Source organism: Nannospalax galili, unplaced genomic scaffold (assembly GCF_000622305.1).
Source record: "Nannospalax galili isolate Female #2095 unplaced genomic scaffold, S.galili_v1.0 scaffold42, whole genome shotgun sequence".
Classification (NCBI taxonomy): Eukaryota; Metazoa; Chordata; class Mammalia; order Rodentia; family Spalacidae; genus Nannospalax; species Nannospalax galili.
The window spans coordinates 1,347,414-1,364,596 of NW_008348666.1; the positions used below are offsets into that span (position 1 = coordinate 1,347,414).

General features: G+C 44.7%; 1 protein-coding gene across 2 annotated transcripts in view; it reads left to right on the forward strand.

Annotated features, from left to right (window-relative positions):
- Dcaf5 (DDB1 and CUL4 associated factor 5) overlaps positions 1–5,201 on the forward strand; it is a 106,860-nt gene extending 101,659 nt beyond the window's left edge. For both annotated transcript variants that reach the window (XM_008845948.2, XM_029569793.1), the window contains exon 9: positions 633–5,201. In XM_008845948.2, the coding sequence (XP_008844170.1) occupies positions 633–2,393 (1,761 nt within the window). In that variant the 3' untranslated portion in view covers positions 2,394–5,201. The remainder of the gene's footprint in view (positions 1–632) is intronic.
- The last annotated feature ends 11,982 nt before the right edge of the window (positions 5,202–17,183 follow it).

Below are 17,183 nucleotides of genomic sequence, written 5' to 3' on the forward strand. Positions count from 1 at the left end.
TAGGCCTCTGGGAAGAAGGCTAATTCTATGCCCTAAACCATGCCTTTTCCCATCACTGATTCTGAAAGCCTTGGTTTTCATATACAGTTTGCATGAGCCAATCTGTTAAGTAATTTTGTTGTTGTTTGGGGGAGGGGAGTTAGGCAAGTTCTTACTTTATAGCTCAGGTTTGGCCTTGTGAGCCTCCCTGCCTCGGCCTCTTAAGAGCTGGGATTACAAGAGTATGTCATTTCATCTAGGGAAGAAAATATGTTGGTTAGTGGCTTTAAAATGACAGGGAGCATCTAGGGAAGGTCTGTTTTAGTGGTTTTTGTTTTGGGGTTTTCCTTCCTTCCTTCCTTCCTCCCTCCCTCCCTCCCTTCCTTTTTTTTATGGGACTTTTTGCTTCTCTAACATTCCCCACATTTTGAGACAGGGTCTTAACTATGTAGCCCTGGCTGGCCTAGCACTTGATGTGTAGGCCAGAGTGGTCTCTGACTCACAGAGATCATCTTGCATTTGCCTCCCAAGTGCTGGAATTAAAGATATACAGCACCATCACCAGCTGTCTTTAGTGGTTTTTATCTCTTCCAGCTATAGAACACTTTCCAATCAGTCCTGTTGCTTTTTTTTTTCCTCTCCCATCTGTGTAGATATGGAGCCCATACAAGCAACCAGGATGTACAGGAGACCTTGATGGTCGGATTGAGGATGACTCTCGCTGCCTTTACACCCATGAAGAATACATCAGCCTTGTGCTGAACAGCGGGAGTGGCCTGTCCCATGACTATGCTAACCAGTCAGTCCAGGAAGACCCCCGGATGATGGCTTTCTTTGACTCTTTAGTGCGCCGAGAAATTGAGGGCTGGAGCTCTGACTCGGACAGTGACCTCAGTGAGAGTACTATCCTTCAGCTGCATGCAGGGGTCAGTGAGCGCTCAGGCTATACTGACTCTGAATCCTCAGCTTCACTGCCCCGCTCCCCACCTCCCACAGTAGATGAGTCTGCTGACAGCGCCTTCCACCTGGGGCCCCTGCGGGTCACCAGCACAAATGCAGTATCATCAACCCCACCAACACCAACGTGTGAGGATGCAGCCTCTCGCCAGCAGCGCCTGTCTGCTCTGAGGCGCTATCAGGATAAACGCCTCCTGGCTCTATCCAACGAGTCTGATTCTGAAGAGAATGCCTGTGAGGTTGAACTAGACACAGATCTCTTCCCTCGGCCACGGTCACCTAGTCCTGAAGATGAATCCAGCAGTTCCAGTAGTTCCAGCAGCTCAGAGGACGAAGAAGAACTGAATGAACGCCGAGCTTCCACCCGGCAGCGAAATGCCATGCGTCGTCGACAAAAAGCACCCCGAGAGGAGAGGCCCAGCGCCCCAGCCAAGCCCACCAACACCTACATTGGAGAAGACAACTATGATTACCCCCAGATCAAAGTGGATGACCTCTCTTCTTCACCCACCTCCTCCCCTGAGCGGAGCACTTCCACTCTGGATATTCAACCAAGCCGAGCACCACCAACTTCCAACATAGAATCTGTTGAGAGAAAAATTTATAAAGCTTACAAATGGCTCCGCTACTCTTACATATCCTACTCAAATAAAGATGGAGAGACCTCCCTAGTGACAGGGGAGGCAGATGAAGGGAGAGCAGGAACCAGCCACAAAGACAACCCAGTCCCTTCTTCTAGTAAGGAAGTCTGCCTAACAGCCACAACCCCAAGGAACCAGGACCTAGCCCCTGAAGGCTGCAGCAAAGATGCTTTTAAAGATGGAACTTCCTCTAGAAATCCCAATGGCCCAAGCCATGAGCACAGCAGCCACCCATGGGCAGAGGTGCCAGAGGGCACCTCTCAGGACACTAACAATGGTGGCCCTCTAGAACACTCTTTTGAAACCAAGAAGCTCAATGGAAAGGCCCTGATCAAGACCCCGAGCAGCCGGGCTGAGGAGCCACCCTCTTCTCCTGCCCCCAAGGCATCTGGCTCCACTCTCAACAGTGGGTCTGGCAACTGTCCCAGGACCCAGTCTGATGACACTGAGGAGAGGAGCCTCGAAACCATCTGTGCCAACCATAACAATGGACACTTACACCCCCGGCCTTCTCATCCCCACAACAATGGGCAGAACTTTGGGGAACTGGAGTCAGTAGCGTATTCTTCCCCAGGACATCCAGACACTGACCATGATAACTCGTCCCTGACAGGGACACTTCTATACAAAGATTGTTGTGGGTCTGAAATAGCCTGTGAGACCCCCAGTGCTGGAATGAGAGAGGACTCCACTGACTCCTCAGCCATGGACAGCAGCAAGGTTGTTCATGGCCACAGTGGCCTCAAAAGGCACCGAATTGAATTGGAAGACACAGATTCAGAGAATTCCTCCTCAGAGAAGAAATTGAAAACATGATAAATGCAAAGGGAAAACAAAAAGCTACAGGAAGTAGCCTTATGAAATAATTTTTTCTTGTTTAGTGAACACAGAGGAAAGGAAAAAAAGTATTAAAGGCACATAAAACCAGGGCCTGAAATGTTGTGTCTGCTGCTGCTCCCTTATATACACCACTCACCAGTGGGTTGGAATGTCTAGCTGGCTACTGTCTTATGCTGTGCTGAGAGGGGAAACATCAAATGGCTTTTCTTTAATGAGGTGTGAGCACAGCATACATGTGCAGGTTCTTTGATGGTAAACCCTTGTTGGGATGTTTGACTTGTTCCTATGTATGTGTCCACTGACTCGTGGGCTTGTCTCAAGACCTTTCTTCTAGTTGTCCATCAGCAAAGACCTGTGAGTCTCTTTGTAGCTTCTGCCATCTCATCTGTTCAATGTTCACTTGACATAGGTGTTCTGGTCTTAATGAAGAGTGTCTGTTAGATCAGATTGTGCTGCCAGTGAGTTAAAGATTTATGCTAGCAGAATGGAAAGGAGACTAGAAAGAGGCTTCGCTTCCTTCAGCTCATTGGCTGTGCTGAAGAGAAAAGCATGGTTCTTAAAGAAAATATTCCATGTTTTCTCTAATACTTCATTGAGCGTTTAATGTGGGACCTACTAGAAGTGGAACATTTTTATGCTAATGAGAGGTAAGCACATAAGATCAGATTTAAAACATGTAGATCCCTGATAGTTTCACTGTTTACAAACTGAGCAGTAATGCACTGGGTGCCATGCAGTCTGACTAGTCATGGATAACACTCTTTAACCAGTTAGGTGCTAGTTCCCAAGAGGCACTCAAGACCAGTGAGTGCTTCCTTGACTCCATATGATGGAGTCTAGGCATACTGAAAGAGGAAAGGACCCTTCTGGAGAGCTTTATATTCAGACTAATAAAGTGGCTGTTAGAGGCGTGCTAATGAATTAGAGTGAAGAGCAGAATGTGGTACTGTATTTTAGTCCATCACAAGTCCATTGGTCAGAATTGGTGGGTCTGACTCCTTGGAGTTGTCAAGAGGTTGTGGAGTTCTAACTGAACTTTACAGAGTTAGTAGACATCTCAAAATGACAACATCTTATCAAATCTGTTAGGAGGCAGAGGGTGTGGAGAGACAAGTCTCTGGTTTGTCTCCTAGTCTGTTGAGGTAGGTAACAGTTGAGAGAAGAAAATACCAAATTTTCAGTGTTAGTGGTGGTATAGTCCCTCAGTTATCAGTGAAGGGTTGTGCAAGACAGGAAGACCTAGGGATAACCGGTCTTGTTGGTATAGATGTTATTAACAGCAGAATGCCTCCAAGACACGAGGAAAAGAGAGAACACTGTAACTTTGTTGAGTGCAAAGGTGGGAGACAGCTGGGAGCCCACTGGGATTGTCACGGGGAGGTAAGAGCAAGGCTACTTTGGCCTTACTGACCCAGTTTAGATGATGAGCTGTCCTACTGAATGGAGCCAGAGGAGACCACCTGTGGAGGGTGAAGAATGGAGGAAGTAGTACTGGGTGCCAGTGTGCTTTAGAAGAGGAAAGTAGCTGCAAGGAGATAGCTTCTTGCTGAACTTTGAAGAAAGGAAGATGTGCCAGGTATCTGTGATGTTCTGGGGTGTGAAAGCACAGTTTGAGGAGGAGAAGAAGCAACTGGAGTAGAGTGGGGATGTATACAGTTCAAAAACTGGACTCTTCCTGGGGGAGTGGGACAGTGGTTCTGTAACCAACATTAGAATTGCTTTGGATTTGTAATCAAAATGGTTCTATGATTTATCTTTGACTTTTCACAGATAATTGTAAATTCTGGTTTTATAAGCCCAAGTCATTTTACATTTGCTTTTCCAAAATAATTAAATTGGAATTTTTATCCTTTATATACAAAAAAGTTAAAACTACTCAGTTGTGTGTCTCTCTTCCCCTTCTTAGTTAGCATACCTGGTTCTTACATTCTGTTAATCTAATCAGATAGCGTCTCTAAGGACAATCCATATAGCTTCCTGGAAGAAAAAAGAGAAAGAAAAATTCCACTGGAAATTAGTTATTGGTAGTTTTCAAGTGCAGAATTTGGTCTTTCATACTAAAAGCCTTTATCTCATTTGGGTACTCAGAAGAGACATTCATAAAGGTAGAGTTCATCTAGTTCATATTGTAGAAGCCAAGAAGGCCAGTTTTTGAAAGCTGCCTTCTAGTCTTGGGAGAGACTTCCAGCATCATAGGTTCAGCTTCCCAGGAGAAAGACTATGAAGTAACCACCAGAGCAGGTAAGAAAGGGATTTTTTTTTTTTTTTTAAGTCTCTCCACACCCTTGTTTCCAAAGATCTTTTGTGTGTGGTGGTCCTGGAACCCTGGCAGGAACTACTTAAGGATTCCTTCTCCTAAACCATTGTACAATTGAGACCTCCAAGGTTGGAGACTATTTAATTCCCAGATTCTTCCATGGTAGGTATTTTTTCTAGCAGGGCAGATGGCACTGATCAGGCTAAGAACTATTTGGAAGTGCCTCTAAGGTTTGTTCTGCATCCTGTACATAAAGTCTTAAGCAACAAGTCCAGATATGTGAAACTATTTCTCTTCACTTTATTTCCCACCTGGTTTTGTAAATGATTCTCAGCCTATACATGAATTCAATGAGTTGTTGGCTTGGGCAAATGAAGTTCAAAACTGTGCTGATTTAATAAGTCTCGTGTTGTCTGTCAAGGTGCCTTCCTCTGCTGAAGCCTTACCTCCTCACAGCCCTGCCTCTTCTCACCCAGCAATGCTGACTCTTCTCTTGTGTATATGCAAATAAACCTATTATTCACTTCTCCTGTCTTCCTTTTCTCTTCCAGGGAAGACTTGGTTGCTTACACACCCCTCTTTATTTCTTTGCTATTTTAATTCTTGCCCAGTTGGAAACCTGGCCTAAAAGCCATTAGAAGACAAATTCTGTGTCTGTGACAGTGGTCATGTCACTACTAGGTATTGGGACAAAGGTCATATCTGACTGTAAAAGGAAGAATAGAGAGGTGGTGTCCTCTGGATTATCTTCTACAGGCCAATAGGGACTCACATCAGTGAGATCTTGGAACTAACACTTGTATTAGTTGGAACTTGGCATTGTAGTGAAGTGTATAACCAGCCCCTTCCCCAACGGAGGGGGTGGGGTGCATTGCAAACTTTTTAAGAGGGGTGAGAGCAAAAAGCAACACTTGTATCCTTATAAAATTGAAGCATTCTTGTCAACCAAGACTCTTGTCAGAAAATTGACACTTCCAAAGGAAGGCTGCTCCTCTCTTTTGACCTGAACACAGCTCTGATGCATCAGGGTGAAAACACCAAGGTGCAGTCTGGCTCTGAGTCCTGGGCTTCTCCCCACTGGTGGGGTAATGGCTTTGTTTTTGTTGTTATTACTATTATTGTTGGTTGGTTTAATTTGTTTTTGTTTTGTTTGGGTGGGTTTTTTTGTTTGTGTGTTTTGAGAAAGTCTTACGATACAGCTGGCCTTAAACTTACTAAGTAGCCCTGCCTGGCTTCAAACTTAATGACAGTCCTGCTGCCATAGCCTCCTGAGTACTGAGTTTCCAGATGTGAGCCATCATACCCTGCTGCTTTTCCTTTGGAGAGAGTTTTCTGTCTAGCCTTGGCTGGCCTGTAACTCCTGCTTCATCATCCAGAGTGATGAAATTCAGGCAGACCCCACCGTACTCAGCTTTGGGGTAATGACCTCTAGCAAGCTACATGTTCTCCCTCATGGATTATTCTAGTCAAAATGTTCATTTGCCCTTGAGCATTCATACTAGAATGAAATATAAATGCAAATAAATTCTAAGTAATTTTCAATTTCTTCAAAGAGCTAGTGCAAACAGAGAGTCTAAATGAAAATCTGGTCCATCTGCACTCTAGTTATATTTCATTGCTAGCATGGGAAAGATGCTTCTCAGGATGGAAGCATAGAGGCAAAGCTGAATTTGGGGAGGAGGCCTGTGTAATAATGACCAAGAGGTGCAGGAGGAGTCATTCAGTTGCGTTCACAACAAGCTTGGGTTGAGCTATGAAGCTTTATCCTACTGTAAGGAAATGGAATATCTTGTATTTCAAATGACTTAAGTTGGAAAATTACTCCTTTCAGGAAGGAGCCCAAAGCCACAAGCTCGTGGGCTATTCCAGCAGCAGTACAGAATGCCGCTTCCTCTCCCTTTATCTGCCCATTAGTAGTCCACCAAAGCTACGGAAAGACAAATACTAAGGTACCCAGATGCCACACAAAGTCCTTGGACATGAGAGAAGTATTGTGATCTAGAGAAGTTGAAAAGAAAGAACAGGGATTCAAAGGCTCTGCAGAAGAAATAGAGTGCTAAGTGGGGTCAACAGTTTCCTGGGTCCATGGAGCTCACATTCAACTGGTGGGAGGGGCCTCACTGATAGGCCCTGGGTTTGATATCCAGCACTGAAAAACAAAAACCAAAATCCTCACACTAGGCATAGTAGCATAGGCCTTTAATCCCAGCACTCAGGAGGCAGAGGCAGGTAGCTTCCTGAGATTGAGGCCAACCTGGTCTGCATAGTGAGTTCCAGGCAGACTGGGGCTATAGGAGACCCTATCAAAACCCCAGAACCCTCAAGTATAATCTCTAATTTATAATGGAAGTTAACAAATGTGTGGAAAAAGCTGCTAGAATCCATAAATACCATAAATAAAAACTATAATGACCAGAACACCGGCATTGTTAAACATGAACTGAAAAGATGAGTGTGATTGACAAAGTTCTCATAGAGTAACATACCTCCTCCTGTTTGACTATTCCTAGACTGGTTAGTGACTGTTGAGGGGCTGCCACAACCTCTTCACTTTCTTAGTTCTTTTAAGATTTATTTTTATTATTTTTAGTTATATGTATATGTATGTAAGTGCAGATGCCTGAGGAGGCCAGAGGCAGTGGATCCCCAGGGGGGAACTTGAATTACAGGTGGTTGTGAACTACCCAGTGTGGGTGCTGGGAAGTAAACCCAGGTCTTCTGTAATGCATGCTTCCTGCTATGCCACCTCTCCAGTCCCCACCGTATTCTCCCAATGGTTCAGAGTCAATGTATTCTAACATTTCTAGATGCTTCAAGAACTTACCTTACTACAGCTAATTTTCTTTCTTCCTAAGAGAGGCCTGTGAGTGAAAATAGCACTGAACTGGCCAGAAAAGTGTATCCTATATTGCTTCTTCAGTGAAGAGCATTCATGAATCTCAGGCAGCTCCCCCATACCCTTTGGAACTGTGAAATAGATCCTTCAACTCCAAAATGTGGTTCCTTTTGTTCCAGCACCTTGGATCAGAGGGCTCTAGATCCTACTCACATGTTCTCATTCTGTAGTGGCCACCAGAGCCCGTTGGGGAGTCAAGAGCTTCATCAAGCATACAACTGCTCAGAGCCTCAAGCTCTTCAAGAGGGTTGAGTGAATGTGCATGTACATGTGTGTATGTATTATATAAAACCAATATAGGAACTATATGCTTAAATAGCAATATGCAATAAGTCATCTGAGAATGACCCTTGGTTATATAGAGAACACCGAAGTGTTTGCTGTCATTAGTACGTCCCCTTTTTTGTTCTTGTTGCTATTACATCAAGGTGCACACCACTAGAAGGTTTTTTTAGATGGCAGTCTACCAAGGACTATGGGAAATAAATATCCTTCAGAGAAAGAATTACTGTTTATTATTAGCAAGTCTTAATCTGAAACTGCAGGAAAAGACTATTCCCATTATCATGGTCCTGAGAAAGCTTAGTTTGGTGTCTTTGGCACCACCCCTGACCATTCCTCAGGGAGCCAGCTCTTCTGAAGGCTGGGAGCTTAAAAGCCAGGTCTGGCTGACAGAGGCTTCATAGACAAGCTTAAGACAAGCCTGCAGTGGTTGGGATAAGGAGTGGCATATTTAGTAACTACAATCTGAATACGGTGGTGCTGGAAGTGACCCAGTCCTCAGCAGAGACAGCAAACCTCTTTGAGCTCAAGTTCTCTGACGCGGTCCTGGGCCAGCACTAAGAGAACCAGGAAAAGGAAAAGCCATGGAGCCGCTCTGTGTGTGCCAAAGTAGAGTGTTACCCAGAGTTTTCCATGGGGTGTGTGTGTGTGTGTGTATGTGTGTGTGTGTTACTCGATATTTCATCCAAGAGGAAGCTAAACCATAAACCAAGGAAGTCTGACTAGACAAGAGAAAACGAGTCAAGTTTACTCCGTGTCCCTGGAAGCTGGACTAGAGATCCAGGGGTACCTGGGTGGCACTAGGAGAGGGCAGGCAGAGAATGTGAGAGGGGAGGGTTTTACATTGCTGGGGAAAGAGGCAATGGAATTGCACTTAAGGGGGAAATAGTTTCAAATAAAACACATCTGCCTGAAGAGAGCACAGAGCATGGTGGGGCAGACAGGGGAGGCACAAGAGTGGAACCTAAAACAGCACTTTTGAGCTGGCCCTGCAGCAGAGGGGAGAGTGGCCCCAGCCACTGTTCCATTGTAGTTGTCGCTGTTCCATTGTAGATAGAAAAGCCAATGCCAGTTGATGGTAGCCTCTAAGGCTAGTACTAGCCTCATCTTGTTGCTTCCTAGATGAAGTTCCCAGGGCAGGGGCTTACCTGATGGCCCCTCCCTTACCAAATACGACTGGGGCTTGATTCTAACAACAGTAGTGAGGGATTGCAAATGGCCATGAAGAGGCAGGTTGTGCAAACACCGTGGTCCATACCTTTAATCCAGCATCCTGAAGGCAGAAAGCAGGCCAATCTCAGTTGAGGCCATCCTGGTCTATATAATGAGTTCTAGGCCAGCAGCCAGGGCCATATAGTGAGACCCTGTCTCAACAAACAAAATTGTTGGGTAGAGGCTTTGGCAAAGGAAAAACAGTTATCCAGGATTGGATCACCATTCCCCTTAGGAAATTAATACAGGATCCCATATTGAACAGCCTACACCTCTCCTACAACTCTTAAGGACTCCTGCCTCCCAACTTCTGGAACATGTAAACATGCTGGAAGACTGGAAGGAGGAAACTATAGAGTAGGGACTGAACTCTAGGTTTTAAGCATTTGTAGGCTTAAAACAGAGGAAGGGGGGAGACTGATAAAGAAAGGAAAAGTTAAATGGAATCTGCCCAGTTGCAAGCCCGATCATTATTCTCTTAACTGTTAGGTCCAATAAGATGGTTTAGGTTTGTTTTCTTTTTTTTGTGGTGCTGGGGATTGAATTCATAGCCTTTCACAGCTTGCTCAAAGGAAATGGGAGCATTTTCTTCCTGAGGCAGCTGCCTGGGATGGGATTCCACAGGCAGAAGCTGACATATTTGGCCTGCTTAGTGAGGTGGGTCAACACTGAACAGCTGGCCCTGACTCTACCTAATTCCACACCTGGTTGTCTATGGGGGCAAGAGTTGGTTGGCACACAGATCAGGGTCTGAATCACCATTTCTCCAGCTTGAACCTCCTTATGGAGGAACACATGAAAGTGTTATGAGCTTCAGGATGTGTTCCCCAGGAGTCTGGTTGTCTAGCCAGGAGCTATTCTATCTATTGACTTTACTCCCCCAGTTTTGAGTTTGGTAGGTAAACAGATCCTAAGACCAGAGATAAATTATTCCTGAGCAGTAACAGTTTTGACCCCCTACCTCCTAAATAGGGCACTCAAACCTCTTCATCCTTGAGATGGATGCTCCTGAAATGAGGAACTCACAAAAAGGTGAATTACTGGATTCCGCTTGGAATAACGGCCAGATTGACCCTCATGCTGGTGGGAAAGGTACAGAAACCCTGGAGCCCGAGAATCAATGGCAAATGAGACTCTAGGATCTAAGTCCAACTTACCCTATAGACTAGAATTGCTGGGGCAGTAGGCTTAAGCCAAACTATGGCTAGAGGTAGTGCATGCCTGTAATCTCAGCACTTGGGAAGTGGAGGCAGAAGGATCAGGAATTCAAGGCCAGCCTGAGCTACATCATAAAACAGTCTCCAAAAAATCAACTAAACATGCAAGGCATGATGGCACATGCCTTTAATCCAAGCTCTCAGGAGGCAGAGGTAGGCAGGATCTCTCTGAGTTCCAGGCCAGCCTGGTCTACATAGTGAGTTCCAGGCCAGTTGAGGTTACAGGGAGACCCTGTCTGAAAAAGACCAAAAAAAAAAAAAAAAAAAAAAAATATCTATAATTGAATAAAAGTACTGAGCCAAGGAGACACAAGGGTCTGGAAGGATGGAAAGTAGGATCCTGGAGGGCACCAGCAGAAGGAAGAATGACTCTTAAAGGCAGAGGGGCTGGGGTATAGATCAATGGTAAGACATGTGCTTTGTGAGCATAAGACCCTGCATTCAATTCATAGTACCAAAGTAAGTGTATGAAACCAAAGACTTGCTTTTAATGTAAGCCCAATTCCTTAACTCACATCTAAATTTCTTGGGAGCTGAAGAGAGATGGCTCAGTGGTTAAGAGTGCTGGCTGCTCTTGCAGAAGACCTGGGTTCAGTTCCCAGCACCCACATAGTGACCAACGGCCATCTATAATTCCAGTTCCAGAGGATATGATGCCCTCTTCTGGCCTCTTTGGACATTGTACGACATGGGTATACTTACATGCAGGCAAAACACTCATACACATTAAATATAAATAAAAACACCTAAATTTCATACAAGGCTGAGGTTAGACTTGCCTTGGTGATGTGTTTGCATGCATTTACAAAACTATGAACAGCACCTGAACAATAACCAGCATCCAGAAGGTGCTGAGTAAGGAGCTATTAATGTGATCACAATCATGTCTTTCAGCTCCAATGACCTGCTAACCTTTTGTTCCACTCTCCTGATGCTGCTATGAAGCAAAATGTTGAGAAGAAATATAGAGAGTCCTAGGGACTTCTCTAAAAATGCCGTCTTAATGTATTCATTCTCAGCATGTGAGCATACATGAAAATAAAACTCAGTGTTGCAAAATCAGGGTTCCCTTTTTTTTCTAAATACTTCTGAGTAAACGAGACACAGAGAAGCTATAGAAAACCAGAAGCTTTGAAAGGAATGAAATGGCAGCTGCTGGAAGGAGCCATAGGTACCCATAGCTGCTGCTCCCCTCCCAGCTGCCAGGCCTTCTGGTTACATTGATGGTGACAGGCTGGCAGTGCCCATTTACTTCACTTAGGGCTGTGGTCTGTCAAGCAGGGTTATTGCTTTCTCTTTAAGAAAAGCCTATTGTGAGAAAAGCAAACTCATGAAAGCAAAATTAGGACAAAAGGGTTTACATTACATACAAATGGATTTTTTCCAAAAGACTGCAGGAGATACCCCTCTATCTTTAAAGAGGCACCATGGGGTGGAGGGAGGCAGGGTAGCTCTGAGTGAGATCTTTAAGGAGCCCATTTGGTGTGTGCCTCGCATGACCCCAAACGTTCCCCAGATGACCAACATCACAAAACTTAGGAGCTTTTCCAGAAAAAATTCTCTACCCAGGAGGATTTGAGTCACTCTGGGAAGCCTCCAGCCCACTGAAAACTCCCATTGAATCATTTCAACTCTTTCCTTCCCCATCCCTGGTCATCCAAGTGCCAGAGTCTCAGGAACCATTTCTTTCCCATTACTTCTTCCCATCTGTAAAATACAGACATGACCATTTACAGGTCACAGGTCCATATACCCCAAGAACACAGGTAAGTTCTTGATATCATAGTTTCCCTTAAAAACATCAATCCATGAGGTTTAAAAAAAAACCTCACAATAGACGAAAATGTTTACAGGGAATTAGTGATTAGACAAAGATGATGGGAAATATGAAATAGAAGATGAATCTGGGCCAGTGAGATGGCTCATCAGGTAAAGGTGCTTGCTGTGCAAGCCCAGTGACCCGAGTTTCATCCTCAGAACCCATGTAAAGGTGGAAGGAGAAACCAATTCCACAAAATTGTCCTTTGACCTTCACACATGCTCTGTGGCACATATGCCACACACACCCCATCATGCACACATGATAGATAGATGATTAATAGATGATGGTAGATAGATAGATAGATAGATGATAGATGACAGATGACAGATGATTGATGATAGATAGATGATAGATAGATAGATAGATAGATAGATAGATAGATGATAGATGGATAAAGGATCTAGCGGAATTCTTCGGTGGACAGACAAACTTTGCAAGCCTGAATGGAGATTGTGTCTTAGCTATTATTTCTAGGTGTGACAATTGGTGAAAACAATTGTCTTCTCATGTCCCCAGTTTTCTTGCCCACCAGGAGGGGAAAGACTGTTCACAAGCCAACATTCCTCAAATGAGATAGCCACATATTCTCTGAGATAGCAATCCACTTCTGAACATGTGTTCTAGACATTCCCAGCTGGTCCTGGAACAGACACAGTGGGGTGTCCATTGTGGATCTGTGGGTGATAGCAGGGAGTTGGGGTCAACAAGATACTCATCCTCATGGATGTAGAAATGCAAAATGTGGTAGCAACCCACTTCCAGGGGCCACATAGCTACTGGCAGGAATGGTCAGACATACTCAGGGCAGCATGGATTGTCCGAAATAAACAGTGCCAGTGAAGGGAAACATAGAGAGCAATAGCTAAAACTCAGTGCCATGTATGTAAGTGAATGCACAGTCTCTGTGAATCTATAGAACGAAGGATGTATACTGCCACAGACACTAGACCTGTGACGTATGTGAAGACTGGGATGAACACAGAAGAAGGGACCACACAAACATTTGCACAGAAATGTTGATAGCAGAATTACTAATACCCAGAAAGTGGAGGACAACTCAACTGATGATAAACCGATACAAAGGGTTATTATTGCAACCATTAAAAGAAGTCCAGAATGGGCTGGAGAGATGGATCAGCAGTTAAGAACACTTGACTGTTCTTGCAGAAGACCGGGGTTCGAATCTCAGCACCCACATGGCAGCTAACAACTGTCGTAACTCCAGTTCCAAGGGATCTGACAGCCTCTTCTGTCCTCCGCAGGCATTGCACAACATGGGTGCATTTACCTACATGCATGTTAAAAAAAAAAAAGTCCAGAGCTGGGTGTGGTGGTGCACCTCTGAAATCCCAGCACTTGGGAGGTAGAGGCAGAAGGACTAGGAGTTCAAGGCCAATCTCAGCTATGTAGGGAGTTCGAGGCCAGCCTGAGGAGCTTCATGAGATCATTTCAAAAAGAAGAGGAGGTGGGAGGAAGAATACTGATTGATACTACAATATAGGTGAACTTTAAAAACATGATAAGACAGCTGGGTGTGATGGGACATATCTTTAATCCCAGCACTCAGGAGGCAGAGGCAAGGCGGATCTTTATGAGATGGAGGCCAGCCTGGTCTCCATAGTGAATCCAGGCCAACTGTGGCTACAGAGAGACCCTGTCTCAAAAAAACAAAACAAAACAAAAATGACAAGACAAAAATCACATGTATGATTCTGTAAGCTACATGAAATGTCTAGAATAGGCAAACCTATAGAAACAGAAAATAACTTTGTCCTAGGGCAGGAAGGGAGGCTCCACGGATGAAAATGCTCTTAACTAAACTACAGCAGTAGTGCAACTGATTAAACACTAGGAAGCACTGAATTGTGTACCTTGGGTGGGTGAATTTTATGGCATACAAATTATATTATATTAAATGAAGGCATTTAAAAGGGAAAATTGAGAAGGGAAGAACTCTCATGTGAATTGCCCTTGGCTACTTCCCCTTTATGCTTCTGGTTTCCAACAGGAACTGCTTAAGGTTCACCTACCTTGACCCTGCCTGCCAGCCAATGCCCTCCAGCACAGCACACTGCTTCTGACCCTTCAGGCTTGGAAACTCAGACTAACCAAGGGTTCCTGGAACCAACTCAGAGCTGACAGCAGCAGGGTGGTGACTGGCTACCTCTGCCCATCCACTCTCAGACCACTGCCTCTGCTGCCTAGGCTTTCATAACAGTGGAACACCAATGGGTTATCAGAGCCATCTGACCAGAAGTTCAGCATCAGTGGTGACTGGATGAAGACCTATTGTTTTTTGTTGTTGTTGTTTTTGTTTTTGCTGTTACTAGTATTGACAGAGTTCATTTTAGAACTCTGAGCCTTAGTTTCTTTCTAGGAAATAGGCGTAAAATAAATACGAAGAGCAATTTTGGGGAGGAAATAAGGAAACATATGTTAAAACTCCTAGCATTATCTTCCAAAATAGTTCTGAGTCATCTGTCCTGGGTGCAAGTGATGGAAACACAGTTTAAACTGGTAGCAGTCAGCCCCAGGATATAGTAGCTCACTGACAGTTAGTTGCTGGACCTCGCTCTCCTCCCCCAGTGCTTTTGTGGCTGTGCTCTGTTCAGCCAAGAAAAATACTGAAGGAATCTGTCTCAACTTACTGATGAAGGTGGCAATAAGAAGAATCTCCTAACAGATTCCTGAATACCCCTTCCTGTGGAAACAGAATGGGTGCGTCCAGTGAGCCATGCAGGGTGTGACTACAGTCATTGGGTAGAAATGACAGAAACTGTCCCATGAGGAGCGTTTGAAGTCTGGAAGAAATCTCAGCCCATAGGCAATAGGTGACAGAAAATGTAATTCAAACTGCATAAAGTATCAATAATAAGTTATTGGCTGCCAACTTAACTGAAAAGTTTCATGATGATATGGCTTGATGATCTCTCAGGCTCTTGTTCTCCTGTGCAGTTCTCTGGGCTCTGCCCCTACCATACGCATCTATTTTATCTCAGGCTGCCTTCTTCCAAGGTGTTGAGGTACCTTTCACCATCATTCAGAACAACAAACTGTCTTGTTCCCATCTGGGGATAAGACAGAAGCTTCCTGCAGTCCCTAATGAAATCTGAGGATGGCCTTGCCTAGGCCACCACAGCCAGGGCAAGCAAGGCCTACAGCTCCCAAGGCCATGAGGGCAAGAGACACAGCTCATGGGACCTGGTGAGAGCCCTCTTGGAGATCACAATCTGTCCTCCAGAAGGAAAAGATGGATGAACGTCAAGAACACAAACTCAGGGCCTATCACGGGGTCATAAAGGGGCTGGTGCTGAAGACCACCCAGAGCTCAATATCTACTTTTTGACAAATCCAAGATCAGTAGTCACCAGTCTTAGTGATAGTCCTGGCAGCTGCCTTTAAATAAATAATGGCAGAGGTCTTGACAGGTACCAACACCCCATCACTAGGGAGACTGAACTAGGGAAGACGAGAACTTCACAGCTATAAAAGGGATTCCTACATTGATCTTCAAGGGAGGGCTGGGGCCTCTGCAACTGGTACTCAATAAGAACAGCACAGTGATGAGCCCCACTAATCCTAGGATGGGCCTGCAGGGGGCTGAGGTGGGCTTGTCCTGGCCATATTTCTTGGATTTGTCATTTCCTGAGAGAGGCTCCAGCTTCCCTTCTGCTCTCACCTCCTCCTCCCCTGTTCCCAGGCTAAAACAGACAAGCCAGGGTTGATAATTGAGTTAGCTCAGTTTCCTCCCTGGCCCTGCCCTCCCCATAATCTCATTTCCAAGGGACGAGGGATGGCAGCATCCAGGCTCAGGAAGAAATCCACTCTGTTGTGTCCGTTGGGCCTGTTAATTGGATAGAACGACTTGCTGAGCTTCCACAGAACCCCTATTAGGAACAGATTTCCTCTAGTTCCCACAGCCCAGCCCTGGAGAGCTCTCCAGACCTCAACCTACAGGGAAATTCAGCTTCCAACTCAATTTCTGCATAAGCAAGTTAAGTCTTGATTATAATAGTAGCAGTCAGTGATTGAGCACCTACTATGTGCCAGACACAATGCTAGAGATCTTAGCATCTAACGAATGGCTCCATTGGTTTGCTCTGGAACAGGTAGCCCTAGAACTGTTACTCTTGGCTAATGCTTCCCTCTATTTGAATGAGTATATTCTTGGGCAGGAGAACTTTGGAGAGCTTGTTTGTTTCTTGGGGGGGGGAGGTTGCTTGTTTTATTTTTAATTTTTATTTATATTTATTTTATGTGTATGAGTGTTATGTTATGCACCTGTGTTGTGCAGTGCTTACAGAAGCCAGAAGAGGGAATTGGATCCCCTGGATCTGGAGATGTGGATGTTTGTTAATCACCATGTGGATGCTGGGATACCAATCCAAGGCTTCTGCAAGAGCAGTCAGTGTGCTCTTCACCACTGAGCCATCTTCTGTCCAGTTCCTGTTTGTTTTATTTATTTATTTTTATTAATTTTTTGTCTTTTTGAAGCAGGGTCTCCCTGTAGCCCTGGCTGTCCTGGAACTCACTACGTAGACCAGACTGGCCTTGACCTCACAGAGATCCGCCTGCCTCTGCTTCCCAAGTGCTGGGACTACAGGCATGCGCCACCACGCCAGGCTCTTATTTTTTATTTTTTTATTTTTTTGTCTTTTTGAGACAGGGTCTCCCTGTAGCGTAGCCCCAGCTGACCTGGAACTTGGTATGTAGACCAGGCTGGCCTTGAATTCACAGAGATCTGGCTGCCTCTGCCTCCCACGTACTGGAATTAAAGTCGTGCACTACCACACCTGACTTAAATGTTTTATTTTATATTTTAATTTTTAATAATTACATGATTAGAAGAAGCATTTCATTACAGCTTTAGCATGTTCAGTAACACACTCCAGCGCAAGAGTACACCAAAATGATATGTTTCCCAATGAATTGTTGTAAAATAAAGTTCTTTATGATTTATCATCAGTCAATATTTTATTTTCAAGGTTATTCTATGTAGCTATATACCCAAGGCCATATGAAACATTTTCAGGTGATAAGAAGTCATGAGTGAAAAATGTTGAAAAAAATCATTATCTAA